This window comes from Lynx rufus, unplaced genomic scaffold (assembly GCF_022079265.1).
Source record: "Lynx rufus isolate CCGP_SWC_20201006 ecotype Redwood Valley unplaced genomic scaffold, mLynRuf1.p SCAF_4, whole genome shotgun sequence".
Taxonomy (NCBI): Eukaryota; Metazoa; Chordata; class Mammalia; order Carnivora; family Felidae; genus Lynx; species Lynx rufus.
The window spans coordinates 142,531,929-142,548,324 of NW_025814856.1; the positions used below are offsets into that span (position 1 = coordinate 142,531,929).

The 16,396-nt window shown below is 33.8% G+C and overlaps 1 protein-coding gene across 1 annotated transcript in view; it reads right to left on the minus strand.

The window, feature by feature from the left end:
• The window catches only part of POT1 (protection of telomeres 1), an 80,836-nt gene that overhangs the window by 19,931 nt on the left and 44,509 nt on the right, over positions 1 to 16,396 (minus strand). The window contains exons 9-12 of the mRNA XM_047096412.1: positions 14,877 to 15,167; positions 10,300 to 10,455; positions 4,550 to 4,719; positions 3,338 to 3,426 (exon numbers count right to left, since the gene is read on the minus strand). Of these exons, the coding sequence (XP_046952368.1) occupies positions 3,338 to 3,426; positions 4,550 to 4,719; positions 10,300 to 10,455; positions 14,877 to 15,167 (706 nt within the window). The remainder of the gene's footprint in view (positions 1 to 3,337; positions 3,427 to 4,549; positions 4,720 to 10,299; positions 10,456 to 14,876; positions 15,168 to 16,396) is intronic.

The window sequence follows — 16,396 nt, forward strand, 5'->3', positions numbered from 1 at the left end:
TGGATAAGACAATAAAGTTATTAAATTTAATAAGATGGTGGCTTGATGAACACCATAAAATAGGATTTTAATTTAACAAGAAAGCAAAGGAGGGGCGCCTGGGTGGCTCAATCAGTTAAGTGTCTGACTTTGGCTCAGGTCATGATCTCACGGTTCAAGGGTTCAAGCCCCACATCAGGCTCTGTGCTGACAGCTCAGAGCCTGGAGCCTGCTTTCAATTCTGTGTCTCCATCTCTCTCTGTCCCTCCCCTGCTTGACTCTGTCTCTCTCTTAAAAATAAACATAAAAAAAAAATTAAAAAAACAAGAAAGCAAAGGAAGTGAACATAGCAGTAAGTTTTAATAGTGCTTTCTAAAATGAATTTGAGACTAAAAAAGTATCCATATTTTGGAATTACTTTGGCTTACATTCTATTGCATATCATAGTATGTTTGGGCAGCACCTGGGTGGCTCAGTGGTTAAGCATCTGACTCTTGGTCATGATCTCACAGTTCATGAGATCGAGCCTGATATTGAGTTCTGTACTGACAGTGTGGAGCTTACTTAGGATACTCTCTCTCTCTCCCTCTCCCTCTGTCCCTCCCCCCACACTCTCTCTCAAAATAAATAAACTTAGAAACAATTTTATAGTATGTTTTTATAATTTTTTTTATGTGGCATCATACACAAACATGCATTAATAGTCCTTCTTCCTCAACATCACTAATAAATGGCATAAGAATTCATGACAAGAGAACCTGACTGGACATCATAAGCTGGCTAAGTAGAATTTCAATGAATCTGATCACCCAGTATTAGCCATTCTGCATGAAGTGAAAACAATTGTAAAAACCTTAAAAGCAGTCGAATAAGAAGAAAATCAGAGAAACTATGTGTAAAATATATATATGGTCTCCCTCAAACTGATTAAAATAATTTTAAAAACCCAGTGGAAAATCAGGTAAAGGTAAGAGCAGACAATTCAAAGAAGAGGAAGTAAAAAGGGCTGATAAAATATATAATATTTTCTATTTCCCAAGTACTCAAGGAAACTAAGTAAGATATCACCTTATATTTGCTACACTGCTATTTGCATATGAATTCTATGGCATTTTGTCATATAATCTGACAGCATCTATTAAAATAAAAGATGTGCTTATCCTTTGATCTGTCAACTCCTCTTTTAGGAGTTTATTTTAGAGAAAGAAAAGCAGGAATTTATAATTGTTCAAGGATAGCTATTAAAGCATTATTTGTAAGAGCAAAAAACTGGAAACCTGAAGGTGTATCAAATGGAAAATAACTACATTTATAATGTTAGACTCACATTACAAAACATTATGCAACTATTAAAATGAGTTTAAGATTTGGGGTGCCTGGGTGGCTCAGTTGGTTGAGCGGCCGACTTTGGCTCAAGTCGCGATCTCGCGGTCCGTGAGTTCGAGCCCCGCGTCGGGCTCTGTGCTGACAGCTCGGAGCCTGGAGCCTGTTTCGGACTCTGTGTCTCCCTCTCTCTGACCCTCCCCCCTTCATGCTCTGTCTCTCTCTGTCTCAAAAATAAGTACATGTTAAAAAAAAAATTTTAAAAATACAATACAATAAAATAAAATAAAATAAAATAAAATAAAATAAAATAAAATAAAATAAAATAAAATAAAATAAAATAAAATACAATAAAATGAGTTTAAGATGGATTAGCCCAGGAAGAGATCTATGATACACTGACAAAGCAACTATGTAGTATGTCCCATTTTTTAAAATATTTTAAACAGAGGGGAAAGTCATATCTGTTAATGTACAGGCATATATATTTCTATAAACATGAAAGTGTTGAAGAAACCACACTAACTGTTAACATTACCTCAGTAGTGGGCATAAAGGCATGAGGAAGCTGTGTCACTTGGTATCATGACATGTATTATTAACTTTATAGTTTAAAGATAATTTAAAAATCTCTGAAAAAGGAGAAAAGAAATTTCAAAAAGTGTAATTACAAATTATGCTGTCTCCAAATGACTGTCAGTTGAAGTAAATTGCCCTCCTAATTGTAGTTTAATCACAGATCTGGCTAGGTGCTAGGAAATGTGGAGAGTTTTAAGGCAGAGAGAATAAAGAAATAAATTTAAAATATGTCCAAAAAATCAGGGGCACGTGGGTGGCTCAGTCAGTTGAATGTCAATTCTTGATTTCAGGTCAGGTCATGATCCCAGAGTTGTGGGATCGAGCCCTGCATCAACCTCTGTGCTGAGCATGGAGCCTGATGAAGATTCTCTCTCTCTCTCTCTCTCTCTCTCTCTCTCTCTCGCTCTCTCCCTACCCTCCCCTGCTCGCACTCTCTCTCTCTCTCAACTTAAAAAGGTACGAAAAAATCAAATAATCTGCAGTTGAATCTGACTTTGCCTTTAGTTAATAGCTAAGTAACCCTGAGTGACTTACACGACCCCTGTCACTCAAAGCCTGTTTCCTTTCTGTAAAAGGGACAAAACAATTTCGACCTCAAAGGAATACTGTTAGGATTAATGCATGTAGGCACTTAGTAAGTTCCTACACCAAGCAATACATGTTAATTTTAATGCTTGTTATTACTAGTATAGAAAAAAAAATACTCATAAAATAGATTGTAAATATATGTGTGTGTGTGTATATATATACACATATATATCATGTAATTATATTTATACATAACTTACGTGTGTATATATATATATATATATGTGTGTGTGTGTATGTATATATAAATGGCATAGATTCTAGGTCCCAGAATGTACCCTTGTACATTAAGACAGTAAGGCAAAATAGTAAAGGACAAAAATCTTGCAGATTTTTAAAATTTAGATTTGAACAGTATACAATAATATAATATATAATACAGAACTATGTGTGTGTTTAAGATCTTGTATCTAGGTACTTGATTAACTTGATAAAGACTGGGATCTATATGCATCTCTGAAATATGTATGATCAAAAAATAATTGAGCTCTTTGAAATAAAGCAGCAAAAACAATCACTGTTCATATTAGAAACTGACAAGCAAAATGGTTGCCTAGGAAATACAAAATTTTAATGAATATATATACATACACATATAAATATATACATATAAATACTACATATATCACAAATCAAGTAATCCTTACCATCCCAATTTGAAAATGCAATTACACAATAAGGGAAGAATAATGTTTACTTTGCATAGGACACAGGTAAAGATTTAGCCTATTCCTTTACAATGAATATGGATTTAACAAAAAAGAGAAAGAGGCAGAGATGGGAAGATATTCAAAAAAAGAGAATATTGATTGATAAAGCCATTTTACTTAGCAGAGACTAAACTGTTAACATTAAAAACTGTCCTTACTTGAAAGAGACCGAAAGCTGTCCTCATGTTCTGACTGACATATACCATCAAAACACTGACCGGCTGTCAAATCTGCAGATTCTAAAACCCTATAATGGAAAGAATATAATTTCAAATCAAATTGCATAAAACAAAGTCAATATGATCAGTTCCATTCTATCCTTAGAATATAAGAAATCACTGAAATGGTATAAAAATTACGTATGTGTGTAGTACAGCTTCTTCAGTAGAAAGTCTACAGCTTTCTTCAGAGCATCTGGGAGTTCTAAGATCCCCCAGTTTAAAAAACCTGATTCTACAAAGATGAGTGAAACAGAAGGATGATGAAATACAGCAAACAAAAGTAAACCAGGGATTTATTGGATAGCATTCTGTCAGAACAATCTTACTCCGGATTCAAAAAGTAAAATACTATGCTCTATATATGGAAATATGAGAAATAAAGAAGTACAACTGATAGAAGATTATTAAAATAGCTAATTTAATTGGCTTTAAAAGTCATACTATTTCAATATATTAAAACATAAAAATATTATTTCATTTGAACTTACTGAACAGGTCATTTTCTAGAGCTCTTTGAAGACATGCAGAAGATTTATTTTTTATTCCTTTAGAATCCTGGTCAAAAAGTTTCTGTACACAGTGAGCACCAGAAACACTTGACAAAGAAGGGAACTGCATATGTAGCAGGACCTAAGGCATTATTCACTTTCTGGGCACATTTCAAAGTTTTTAAAATATACTCTAAAACATTTCTGTTACCTATTTGATCAGTTCTAGGCACTTTAAAAAGATAATTATTTTTTCATGGCAGGACTAAGTACGTTTGGAATTCTAGATATGTATCAAGTTTTCCAAACTTGAGCTCAGCTCCAGTTTCAACTGTCTGTTGGTGTTACGTGGGGAATGTGACCCATGGTGGAAGAAGAGAATAAGCACACAGAGTAGACATAAGTGCACAAGAACTGTTGGAAACCTGACATTACACCCCTAGCTCTGCTACTGTTTAGCTATTTGAACCTGCAATCACTTGAGTTTGGTTTCATTTGGTTCACCTATTTAGACAAATGGATAATGGCACAGTAGCCTATGAGGATTGATTACAAAGAACTTATCAAATCCACCCACCCCAGCACAGAACAATAGTATCTTGGAAATCAGCTTAATTAATACCTTATTTACAACTTCTAAATAGGTGTATAATTTGCTTACTTTTTCAGTTGATCCACATCAGAGTTACTTTCTGGCAAGACTCTGATTCCCCGGCCATAACTGGTACCCCCATGGAGATGAAACTCTAGAGCTAACAATGTTGCTTGGTTCTCCAAATTCACTGATTGAAGTTTGGTATGGAGGCTATAAATTCTAAGAAAGCTTCCAACCTAAAAATAGATTATTTAGGATTTAAAAAATGAGAAAAATCAAACAATTTCCGATACATAAAATACTTAACAACAAATATGGGGCACAGACCAACAGTCAAAAGTGTTGACCTATTAGAAAGGATACTGGTATGCGATACTGATGTGTACTGAATATCAGTCTCAAGGACACTATCAAAACCAAAATGTGTTTTTATGTGTGCACGCACATGTGTATATACATATACGTGTTCGTGTATATTTAGTCACGTTTATATGTATATACGTACATATATGTAGACCCATGTATTTATGTAGATGTGTATATGTAGTATGTAAGTATATGTACATATGCATATTACATATCTATCTATCCGTATGTTTTTTCCAATGAAAGACATTTCAGAGATACTGAAGTGTGAAATAAAACTGAATCTTAGCAGTGATAAAATACACTAGTTAAGAAACCTATAACCTAAATCAAACTCAAGCCCTCTATTTGATTTGGAAGCCTGTTTAAGGTTTCTTAACTTGCTTTAGCTACTTGAAGGTAAGATTTCATTAAATACGGTTGCTAAAATACTCTCATTATGAGAATACTAGAAATATTTTTTTTTTTAAATTTTTTTTTTCAACGTTTATTTATTTTTGGGACAGAGAGAGACGGAGCATGAACGGGGAGGGGCAGAGAGAGAGGGAGACACAGAATCGGAAACAGGCTCCAGGCTCTGAGCCGTCAGCACAGAGCCCGACGCGGGGCTCGAACTCCCGGACCGCGAGATCGTGACCTGGCCGAAGTCGGACACTCAACCGACTACGCCACCCAGGCGCCCCTAGAAAATATTTTTTAATGCACTATAATAGCAAAAATATTCCCCTATTCCACAAGTTCTATGGAAATAGCAAAAATATCCCCCTATTCCACAAGTTTTATGGAAAGAAAACTTTTGTAATAAGAACTCTTATCACCATAATGTGAAATACATTCTGTGAGTTCAAATACAAAACTAAACATTATAATTTTTAACTAAATATTCTACAATTTTAGATGTTTTATTTAGTCTTAAAAATGTCTTTGACTATAGAGTATGTGTTTAAGGGAGAAGACTTAAAATGACAGATGCAGAATGTTTATAAAAGAAATTGACACCTACTCAAAGGAAGAAGCTACATAACCTTTTTCCAACCCAGTCATGTTTTTGTGAGAAGGAGATAGGACATTTAGGTGTTTTTTTCTCTGACTTCTTCCACTGACATACATCTACAACACGGCAGAGGAGCAGGGTAAAAAGAGTCAGAGAAAGAAAACTCCAAAAGAAAAGAAGACAAAACTAGTTTTCCTCATGGTCTCTAAAGTGAGATACTAGAAGAAAAAAAAAAAACAAAAACAGTCCATTTCTATTTACTTTTATCTCACTTTTTCTGGATGTTTATTATTCTGTGATTCCTTTTCAAAGTAGGTAATACACTAGTACACATATAAAAAAAACACTTAGGGAAGGCCTAAAACATGCAGGGACCTGGCTGGCCCAGTCAGTAGAGCACGTAACTCTTAATCTTGGAGTCCTGAGTTCTAGCCCCATGCTGGGGGAAGAGGTCACGTAAGGAAAAAAACAAAACAAACAAACAAACAAAAAAACAAATTAAAAACCACCTCCCTCTAAATAAAATGCTCCATGTAAATTTTAAAAAAATGCTTTTAAAGGCCTAAACATGGAGAAAGATATCATATTCATAAATAACAAGCTTTAACACTATAAAGATAGTAATTTCCCCCCCAAATTAATTTTTTTTTAAAAATTTTTTTTTTTTCAACGTTTATTTATTTTTGGGACAGAGAGAGACAGAGCATGAACGGGGGAGGGGCAGAGAGAGAGGGAGACACAGAATCGGAAACAGGCTCCAGGCTCTGAGCCATCAGCCCAGAGCCTGACGCGGGGCTCGAACTCCCGGACCGCGAGATCGTGACCTGGCTGAAGTCGGACACTTAACCGACTGCGCCACCCAGGCGCCCCTAATTTTTAAAATCAGTATAATTTCAATCAAAATCTCCAGTGTCTTACATGAAATTTGAAAAGCTGACCTGAAAATGCATACAGACGTGAACAGCAAGTCAAGTTTGAAGACTAAACTGCGGGAGTGGGGGGTGGGGGTGGGGAAGGTTTGCTTGATCTGTAGAATCATTTAAAAATAAAGCTGTAATAATTAAGACTCTCTGTTATTAACGCAGACACTTGTATGAACACGGATATATCTTAAAAATATAAAAGAAAAAAGTAAATTACAGAATAATATATATACCTTATGCATTTTTCAGAAAAAAGTACATTATTAAAATAAAAGCATAATAAACCTGGGTGTATATACCTACATGTTAGGATAAATAGAAAGATACTAAGGAGCAAAACATGAGAATGAGCAGAGGTACAAAGAAGACTCAACATGTAGAGATTTATGTCCTAAAAATTAAAAGCACCTGAAATTAGTGTGGCAAAACATTTAAAAATATTAAGTTTGAATGGTAGGCACATGGGTATTTATTACACTATCTTTTCCACTACTATATTTCATAATAAAACAATACTTAAAGACCACGAAAGAATTTATTTATATAAATAGGCTATCAAGATGACAAATTGTTATTTCCACAAATTCCTTCTGGAGGCAGCATTGTATTTTTTTTAAGCTGGCTAAATATACCATGAAATGTGCCAGATGCTCTACTATAATAGACACACATTGCTTAGTCTTGTCAGTAATGTGATAAGATTCTAAAATTACAAGTGAGGGAGTCATAACCAAAAATTATAAAAATATACTTTCACAAATTGTGATAAATATCCCTTTCAATGAATATCAAAAAGGAAGTAAAGCAGGGGTGCCTGGGTGGCTCAGTCAGTTAAGCCTACAACTCCTGATTTCAGCTCAGGTCATGATCTCATTCATGGTTGGTCGTGAGATCAAACCCTGTGTTGGGCTCCATGCTGAGCAAGGGGTCTGCTGAAGACTTTGTCCTATCCCTCTGTCCCTCCCGCTAGCAAAATAAAAAAGCAAAGCAAATGTAGCTATTAAGAAATCACTATCCCTTTAGAAATAATTTAAATCTTCCCTATAAACTATGGAGAAGTTCCCTTTAATAGTTTTAATTACCTGTATATGTCTGAAAATAACCAAACTATATAGCTCTTGGGTCACTGAAGGCCAAAACATAATTATGACTATATATTTTTTATAATTATGTTTAAATTGTGTCAGGATAAGACTGGGGATTAGAAATACACTGCTTTAATTTCTAGACAAAAAGTCTGTGATGTGTGTGTGCTTGTGCACATGTGTGTGTGCCCACATATAGGTGGGTTTGTGAATGTGTGAATGTGTAACACTCAAAAAGCAAAATTTAGGAAGAATGTTAAGGGCGATTTCAACTGTAAAATTTACTGCATATAAAAGCCAATTATATTATACTTAGATTGCCTTCACTGTCTTCTCTTTATTAAAAATATATTTTTTTCCTGTTCCTATGCAACAAAAATACATGTGTTCCATGTATTTCAGTATAAAAATGCAATTTCAAACAGTTGTCTTCAAGCGTTGATAAGAATTCATTTGTATTAATGTCATCTGACTGGGAATTTCTTAAGTTAATATGAAATGGTATAGAGGTTTCCTTAGTATAAATAAAATGTGATGTCAATATACATTAAAAGCTTACAGTTGCCTTACTTATACGGAGAAAATCCCTTCCATTTTTCTATTACAGTGCAGATAAATAATGTAATATTATATCTTTAGAAAAAGATTAAGTGCCCTATATTTTCTTAGCAATGTGCGCTCAGAGCACCCTCTAGTGGGTAAGATAAGGTAAACAAAAAGGGACCTGAAAAAAATTCACAGCTCTCATTGATTTGTTCATTCACTAGCAAATACTATTTACTTCATCTTTACTGTAAGAAAAGCACTGTGCTAGGTGTTATTCAAGTCTTGGACAGGTGAGAGGGAATAGGAAAACTTATAAATGCAGCATAGGGAAAGAGAGGAAATTAAATTGTGAAAGCGGAATCTAAAAAAAAATGCAAATCTTTTTCATTCAAAAAAGAACTCTATCTGTATTTTAAAAAGACTTTGAGGAGCACCTGGGTGGCTCAGTCGGTTGGGCGTCCGACTTCGGCTCAGGTCATGATCTCAAGGTTCGTGGGCTTGAGCCCCACATCGGGCTCTGTGCTAACAGCTCAGAGCCTGGAGCCTGTTTCAGATTCTGTGTCTCCCTCTCTCTCTCTGACCCTCCCCTGTTCATGCTCTGTCTCTGTCTCAAAAATCAATAAACGCGAAAAAAAAATAAATAAATAAAAATAAGACTTTGAATTGACTCTATCATTATGTGTATTTTTGAAATAATCAGTGTAGACAAAATCAGGGAGAAGCATCAAAAATGTATTTTCAACAGTCAATTTTCTCTGATCTGTTAGGTATGAAAACGTGTATACACACACACACACACACACACACACACATAAAGGACAAGCAAGTTCAGTTATTACCCCTCCTGGACCCAGACTTTAGCCTCATTTATCGATGAGCTGGGGGGGCTTATTTGTAACGCAGTGTTAGAGGAACTATTTCCTTCTCCAAGAACATTTATTTACAAAGGGAGACTGGGCATAAAATTCAGACTGAAAACAGCTGCAATTCACTTTTACTGTTTTCTTCCTATAAGTAGGCCATATAACTTTCTATAAGCAGGCTGTATAACTCCCTAAAGGTAGGATCGAAGCTATTTGCAATAAAGAAAATCATTTCTTTATACTGCTTAAAAGGACTGGCTCTGGAAACCAAACACTATAGATTCACACACAAGTAGCCGTGAAATCTTGGGCTTAACAGCTGACTCCTCAGTTTTCTCATATGTAAAACGGGAATGGTGACAATACTGACTACACAGGATAGTGCTAAATACATCTGAAGTGTTTAACAAATGTTGCTATTATCACTGTTGTTACAATGATGCCATATGTTGCTAGAAAAGATACTTCCAAATAAAAGACACAATATAATGAAGAAAAATATTCCCTAAAATATTAATAATCAAGAAGTGCCACATATCAACAGTGAGCTTTTACCTAAAAAAACCAGTAACTCAAAAGCAGTGAGCAAATTCTAATAAACTGTACAGTATAAATACACACAATTTATGACATATATTAGAGGTGGATCAACAATTTCTTAAACTAATGAGTAGAAAGTTGTAGGCTAAATTTTCAAAACCCAATTTATAAAGCTTAAATGTTTAAGTTTACAAACATTTTATACAACCATATACCAGAACATTTTTCCTTACTACTTTTATGGTAAAGTTGTGTAGAGTCTTAAAATATCCAGGAAATGTTGTTTAATTTTTAAAAGTTATTCAAGCCATTATAATTTAATGAAATCTTCTAATATTTTCCTTTTTCTAATAATTTATTTTAAATACATTTTACAAATAAAAATTAAAGAAAAATAAATTTGGAGTTAATTTCTAGACCTCAAATATCATCTATAAATGTGATTTACCCCCACATTTATAAAAACACAAAATAGAAAACAATTGCTACTCAACATCACCTTCAGAAATTTTGCCACTTGAACATGATTATCATAGACTAAAATGTCTATTGTTAGATTCTGTAGCTGATGGATGTGACTTAAATCTCCTTCAAGTGCAAGGTCTTGTATCAAGACTCTCCAAGATGGGAATGGGGTCCTGGTGCCATCCCATACCTGCCATAACAGGGAAAAGCAAACTTTAATGATCTTTCTGAGCAACAGTGGAGACTTTAAAAAGAACATTATTTTCCAGTAATATAACTTACAAGTATTAAATGTATTCCCCCAAATATCTGCTAAACTTTAAAAATGGTGTATATTCTGGTTGTAAAAGGACTACATAGATATAGGTCATGTAGAAACTATAAAGAAAAAAATTCACACTACTTGGAAAAAAAGTGCTAACACATTGTTGAATTTCTTTATCTTTTTTTCTTCTGTGTATTTATGTGTCTTTTCCTGTTTTTAACTGGAAAAAGCATTATATTTTGCTTTGCATTTCTTAGCTTACTGTTGAGCAATTTATCAGCTAATATAAATATTTTTCTAAAATATGATCATCAATTGCTTCTTTCATTTTATGCTGTGGATATACAAAAATTTATTAAACTGATCCCTGTACTGGTGATTTGCTATTTTAAATAATTTAAAATACACCTTTATGACTACATCTGCTCATTTTCTTAAGTATAAATCCCTAACTTTCAGGAATGTATTCTAACCTTTGCTTATTTTTTCACTTTGTTTTCATTTGGAAGAGGCTTTTAAAAGTACAGATAGGAACGTTCTGTTCAAGTTAGAGGTTATGAACACAAATGAATGAAAATCGCGGGTGCTGGAAAAGGAAAGGACATCTTGGATTGCTATGTATGCTACATTAAGATGAGGATGGGAACATGGGCACAGGAGGAGTATGTGCTACCCTATCCTTAGGGTGTGAGCTAGCCTGTGTTGTGCTAGGCTTTGAAGAGATGGCTGTGCTTTGTTATAAAAGGGTATGACAAAAGACATCTGGCACAAGATAAGAATGCCCTTGCACGTGAGAAATTTGGCTGGACAAGAGAAACAGGCTCTCTGAACAGAATACACTCATTTCAGCTGTCTGCCAGCGTGAGCTTACAGAGGAAGTACTGAATAACGTTGGTAACTATTCCAAGTTTCAAATAAACAATCACTGAGTTTGGGTCACTCACCGTTCCCTAAATTATTCAAAGAGCCAGGATACACACTCTGGGAGCAGGTACAGTGTATGTCACGAACTTTTTTCTCCACCTGGAATGTGTTCTTTCATACTGTTTTTGTGCATACTGTTTTTGTGACTTTAAAATAACTTTACAGATGAATCTCCCAGCCTTTTGGGGGAGGGGCTGAGAGAGTAGAGTGTAGCTACATTGTTTTTATGCTTCAGTTCTAATCACCTAGAAGTCTTTTTTTTTTTTTTTTAATGTTTTCTGGAACTTTTGTAATTTTGTATCAAAACTTAATCTGTTAGGAATCTGTATCTTATTACAGATCTGATTCTTTTCTAAATAGATAAGAATCACCATTTAGCAATCTGTCTTCATCAATTTGAAATGTTATTATCATGTATGTCTTGTATGTACAGTGTAAGAGGTTCCTAATCTTTTGATTAATCACACTATAATTTCAATTACTATAATTTCATAATATGCTTTAATATCAGATATCTGAGTTTTTTTAATCAAGCTTTTCTTGTTTTATTCTTGACCATTTAATGTTTCTAATAAATTTTAGAATTACAGTCAATTTAGAAAATTTGGTTTTAATTAAAATGGCATTTTATTCTTTAAGAAAGAATAAAAAAATATTTGAATATGCTCAATGAAGTTTTATAGATTTCTTCACAGAATATCAGGGATTTCTTTCATGAATTGGCTTGTTTCACAGTTGATGTGACTTTGAAAGAACTTTTGTTCACGTATATGTTCTATTTATTACTGATAGGTACCAAAGCTACATTTTACTAATATTTAAACCAGTTATCTCACTGAATAATTTTATTAATCCAAGTAGCCTTTCAGTTCATTGTTTGGGTTTTACATCTTGTGACTAATGACATTCTCTTTTTCTTTCTTTTAAAAGAGTTCTAGCTCTGGGGCGCCTGGGTGGCTCAGTCGGTTGAGCGTCCGACTTCAGCTCAGATCATGATCTCGCGGTCTGTGAGTTCGAGCCCCGCGTCGGGCTCTGTGCTGACAGCTCAGAGCCTGGAGCCTGTTTCAGATTCTGTGTCTCCCTCTCTCTCTGCCCCTCCCCTGCTCATGCTCTGTCTCTCTCTCTCTGTCAAAAATAAACATAAAAAAAAATTTTAAACAGTTATAGCTCTTTTTTTTCTTAGTGAATTTCTTAAGATTTCTTGAAAAACATTAGGTAACAGAAAATAGTGGGTATTTTTGTCTTGTTCCTGGCATTACTGACTCCAAAATTTGAACACTAAATATTTTGTTTGATTACAAGAGAAATTTTTTATCAAGTTAAGGAGGCATACTTCTAATTCTAAACATTTGACATAATTTGCTAAACATTTTCACAAATGTATTGAACATTCACCAAGAGGAATGTAATTTTCCTAAAGTTATCCTAAAATTAATTCCTTAAATTTCTGATTTCTAAAATAAACCATGGATTGCAGTGTATTACTGTTTTAATACATTATTGGTGTAACATGTCTACTGGTATGATTAAAATGAACTAGTATCATAGTTACTAATAAAGGAATCAATATTGGTATCATATCCATGTTCAGACTGGATATGAGACCAGATGCCCAAACACTGGAAATAATTATGTTGTTGCATTCCATGCTTTCCACAACTCACTTGGAATAATGTCTGGCTCCTTTTGTGCTTAAAACATAATTTAAAAAGTTATTTCTGCTGTGTGATAGGAAAATCAATCTCAGAAAAACAAATCACTCAAAATTCAATTTTCCAGAGGTAATGAGTAAAATATTGCTATATATTCTTCCTAATATATTTTTACTATGCATATAATACATTTTAGTATATAAAACTGCATTAATCTCTAAACAGAATATTATAAATATCTATCTTAGTAACTATACATCTACAATGTCATTTTATTGTAACAGAGTATTCCATAATACGGAAACACTTCACACAATTAATTCTCTATTGTTAGTATGAGTTTTCTAATTTTTGTTACTGCAATATAAGAATATTCTCTTAAATTCATTTTTCCACATTTACGAAGTAAATTTAGAAAATTTACAAAAATAAATTTAAAAAATAATTGTGGAGTCAAAGAATATACACAGACTTCTGAGATTTAAATTGTCTTCAAGAAAGTCTTACATTCACTTCCGAATGCTGTGTTTTAAAATAACATCTACATAAAAGCTGTTTTCACTTATCTGAAAAGGCTATCTATAAAAATGGAATGCAGGCATATGTTTTGTTGCTTTAGAATGAACGTACATTCTGCCATGTCAGCTAAAAGGTGGCAGATTTTATCCCAGAATTTAAGAATTTTCTACACAGCAGTGAAAAGATGGAGTATATTCTGCACAGCATATTATATGCCATTGGAAGTATTCAGTGCCTATCAAATGTTCAACTGTTAAGGATGTCACTTTGGGCATCCAAAGTGTGATCAGTATGACTGGCTGACCTATGATTTCTTCTAACTTTGGATGATTTTACTTTGCTTTAACTTCAGATGTCATACTTGACTTACCTACCTTTTTTACAGCATGTAATTACTTTTCTCAAAGTATTTCACATGTATATATGTATGCTATTTTCAACTTTAAAAACTTCATGTTTCATTCAATAACTTTTATCTTCACCAACTCCTCAATAAGGGCAAGGTATAAATGATAATAATGCTAAACCCAATACTTGTCCAAGTGCCACGGTACAGTTTCTTGTCCTGTTGTTTCAGAGTCAGAAGCTAAAGAAATAACCATAGGTGCGGAGCTGAAGCAGTGTTTGTTTAAATGCATTCTGACTAGGGTGGGTAGGTGAGGTTAATATTGGACAACTGTCTTTTTCAGAAGCTATTCATGAGTAAATTGGGGCAGGTGTAAAGAAAGATTAGATAGGTCTTACTTTACTTTTTAAAATCCTTCTGATTTAAAAACAAAACATAACAAGAACAAAAATAAACACTTCAAAACCATCTGTGATCTACCCATGAGGCAGGCAGTGAAATGACATGGGAAGAGAAGCCAACATCAATGAGCCAAGAAAATAAATGAGAAGCAAGGCTACCTTGACAGGGAAGCAGAAATATGCATACGTAAAATTGTAACTGAAATATAACAGTAGAAAACAACTCCATATTTTATTAATATTAAAATGAGAAATATATAAATAAACCATAAACTATATTTAAACTGTTGACAATACTATTTTTCTCTGGATGCATAAAAAAAGAGAAGTTCAAGAGTAGAGCTGCATGAATATCTATGCTCATCAAAAATGGTAAGTTAGATTTAAAGTTCTTAATATAATACAATAGTGGGCATACTTATTCCTTCAGAATGCTGAGCTATAAGCTCTTTATAGATATGTAGGTGGTGCTAACTTATAATTTCAAGTATTTAAAATACCTACCTTTAGAAGAAATGATGCTCCATCCACTTCGGCTTTGCCCAAGAGCTGACAAGTCAGGTCAAAATACTGCAGGGGTTGAACATCACACAATTTTACTAATGTTGAAGAAGGTGAAATATGAGTAGATGCCCAAACACGTAAAGCTTCTACCATTCTGTGGTCCTCCGCGGTGAAGTTAAAATACTTGCTTGAAGTACGAGGTATGATAGGAGCTCCCAAAGTTCCCTCAAATGTCAAAGAGGCAAAGCCAGAGCTGGTGATACCTTGAGTCTCCTTTTTATATACTTGAATCTAAGAAAACAGAATAGCTTACTGATGCAGAACCCGAAAAGTAAGATACTTGAGGGATTATAAAATCTTGCCAGCACAGTTAATAAAGAATGTAAGCAATTAATATATTTCATTTAATTAGCATATGAAATTATAAAATCAACCAGGCTATATCAAGATCCACTGTGTAACATTTATTTCTATTTTTTAAAGGTCTAGGTGGTCAACTCCTTGATCCTATCAAGCTTGCACTTTCACAATTGTTACTTTTCTTATTAAGGTATAATTTACAAAAGGAAAAAGGATAGTGACAATTACTTATGAATGTTACGAGGAAAACTAGAACACTTAAAATACAGGACTTCAAAGTGAACAAAACGCAAGAGGCTAAGGTTTCATCAGTCTGACTGAGAGGCAAGACAGTGACAAAGACTTTGGCTTTCACGTTCTGAGGCTCTGCTATTACATGCATATGCATTTATGATGCTTACATCTTCATAAAGCAATCGTTTTGTCTTTATGAAATGCCCCCCCTTTTAATCTGTAATATTCTGATATTAATATAGTGATTTCATTTTCCTTATGCTTATTGTTTGCTTGGTATATCTTTTCTACAGTTTTGCAACTTGCCTGTGTCTTCATTTTGCGTAGGGAGTGGTGTTTGTTCTTGCTTTTTTATTTGGTCTATTTTTTTTTTCCTTGCAAAAGGAATGTTTAGTCCATTTACATAAAATTACTGATACGGTTATATTTAAGTCTACTGTCTTGTTTTCCTTTTGTATCTTCCCCCCCCCTTTTTGCTCTTTAAAAATTTTGTTCTTCTACTGTTCTTTTCCCATCTTATTTTGACCTTATTAGTGTTCTGTTTACTTCCTCTGAGTTACGAATGAATCTTTACCGCAAAGTCTGTTTGGAATCGGTATTGTTCTACTACATAATGACTAGTTTCCAGGTCACATTTCCACTTGCCCATATCCTGTTTTACACTTTCTACTGAAAGTATTATTGAAAGTATTATCTGAAGATAATAACTTTTCAGTGGTATAATTCCTTTTAACTATCCTTTGTGCTATCATTCATATTTTTCTACTATTTTATAAACTCCATCTTCCAATATTATTATTATTTTTTTAATAGCCATTTATCTTTTAGTGAAATTTTGGGAAGAAATACAAAACATTATCTTTCACCATTTTCTTTTTTTAGTTTTGGTCATTTCCTAACCATCAAAAGTTTCTGGCTGGTAGCAT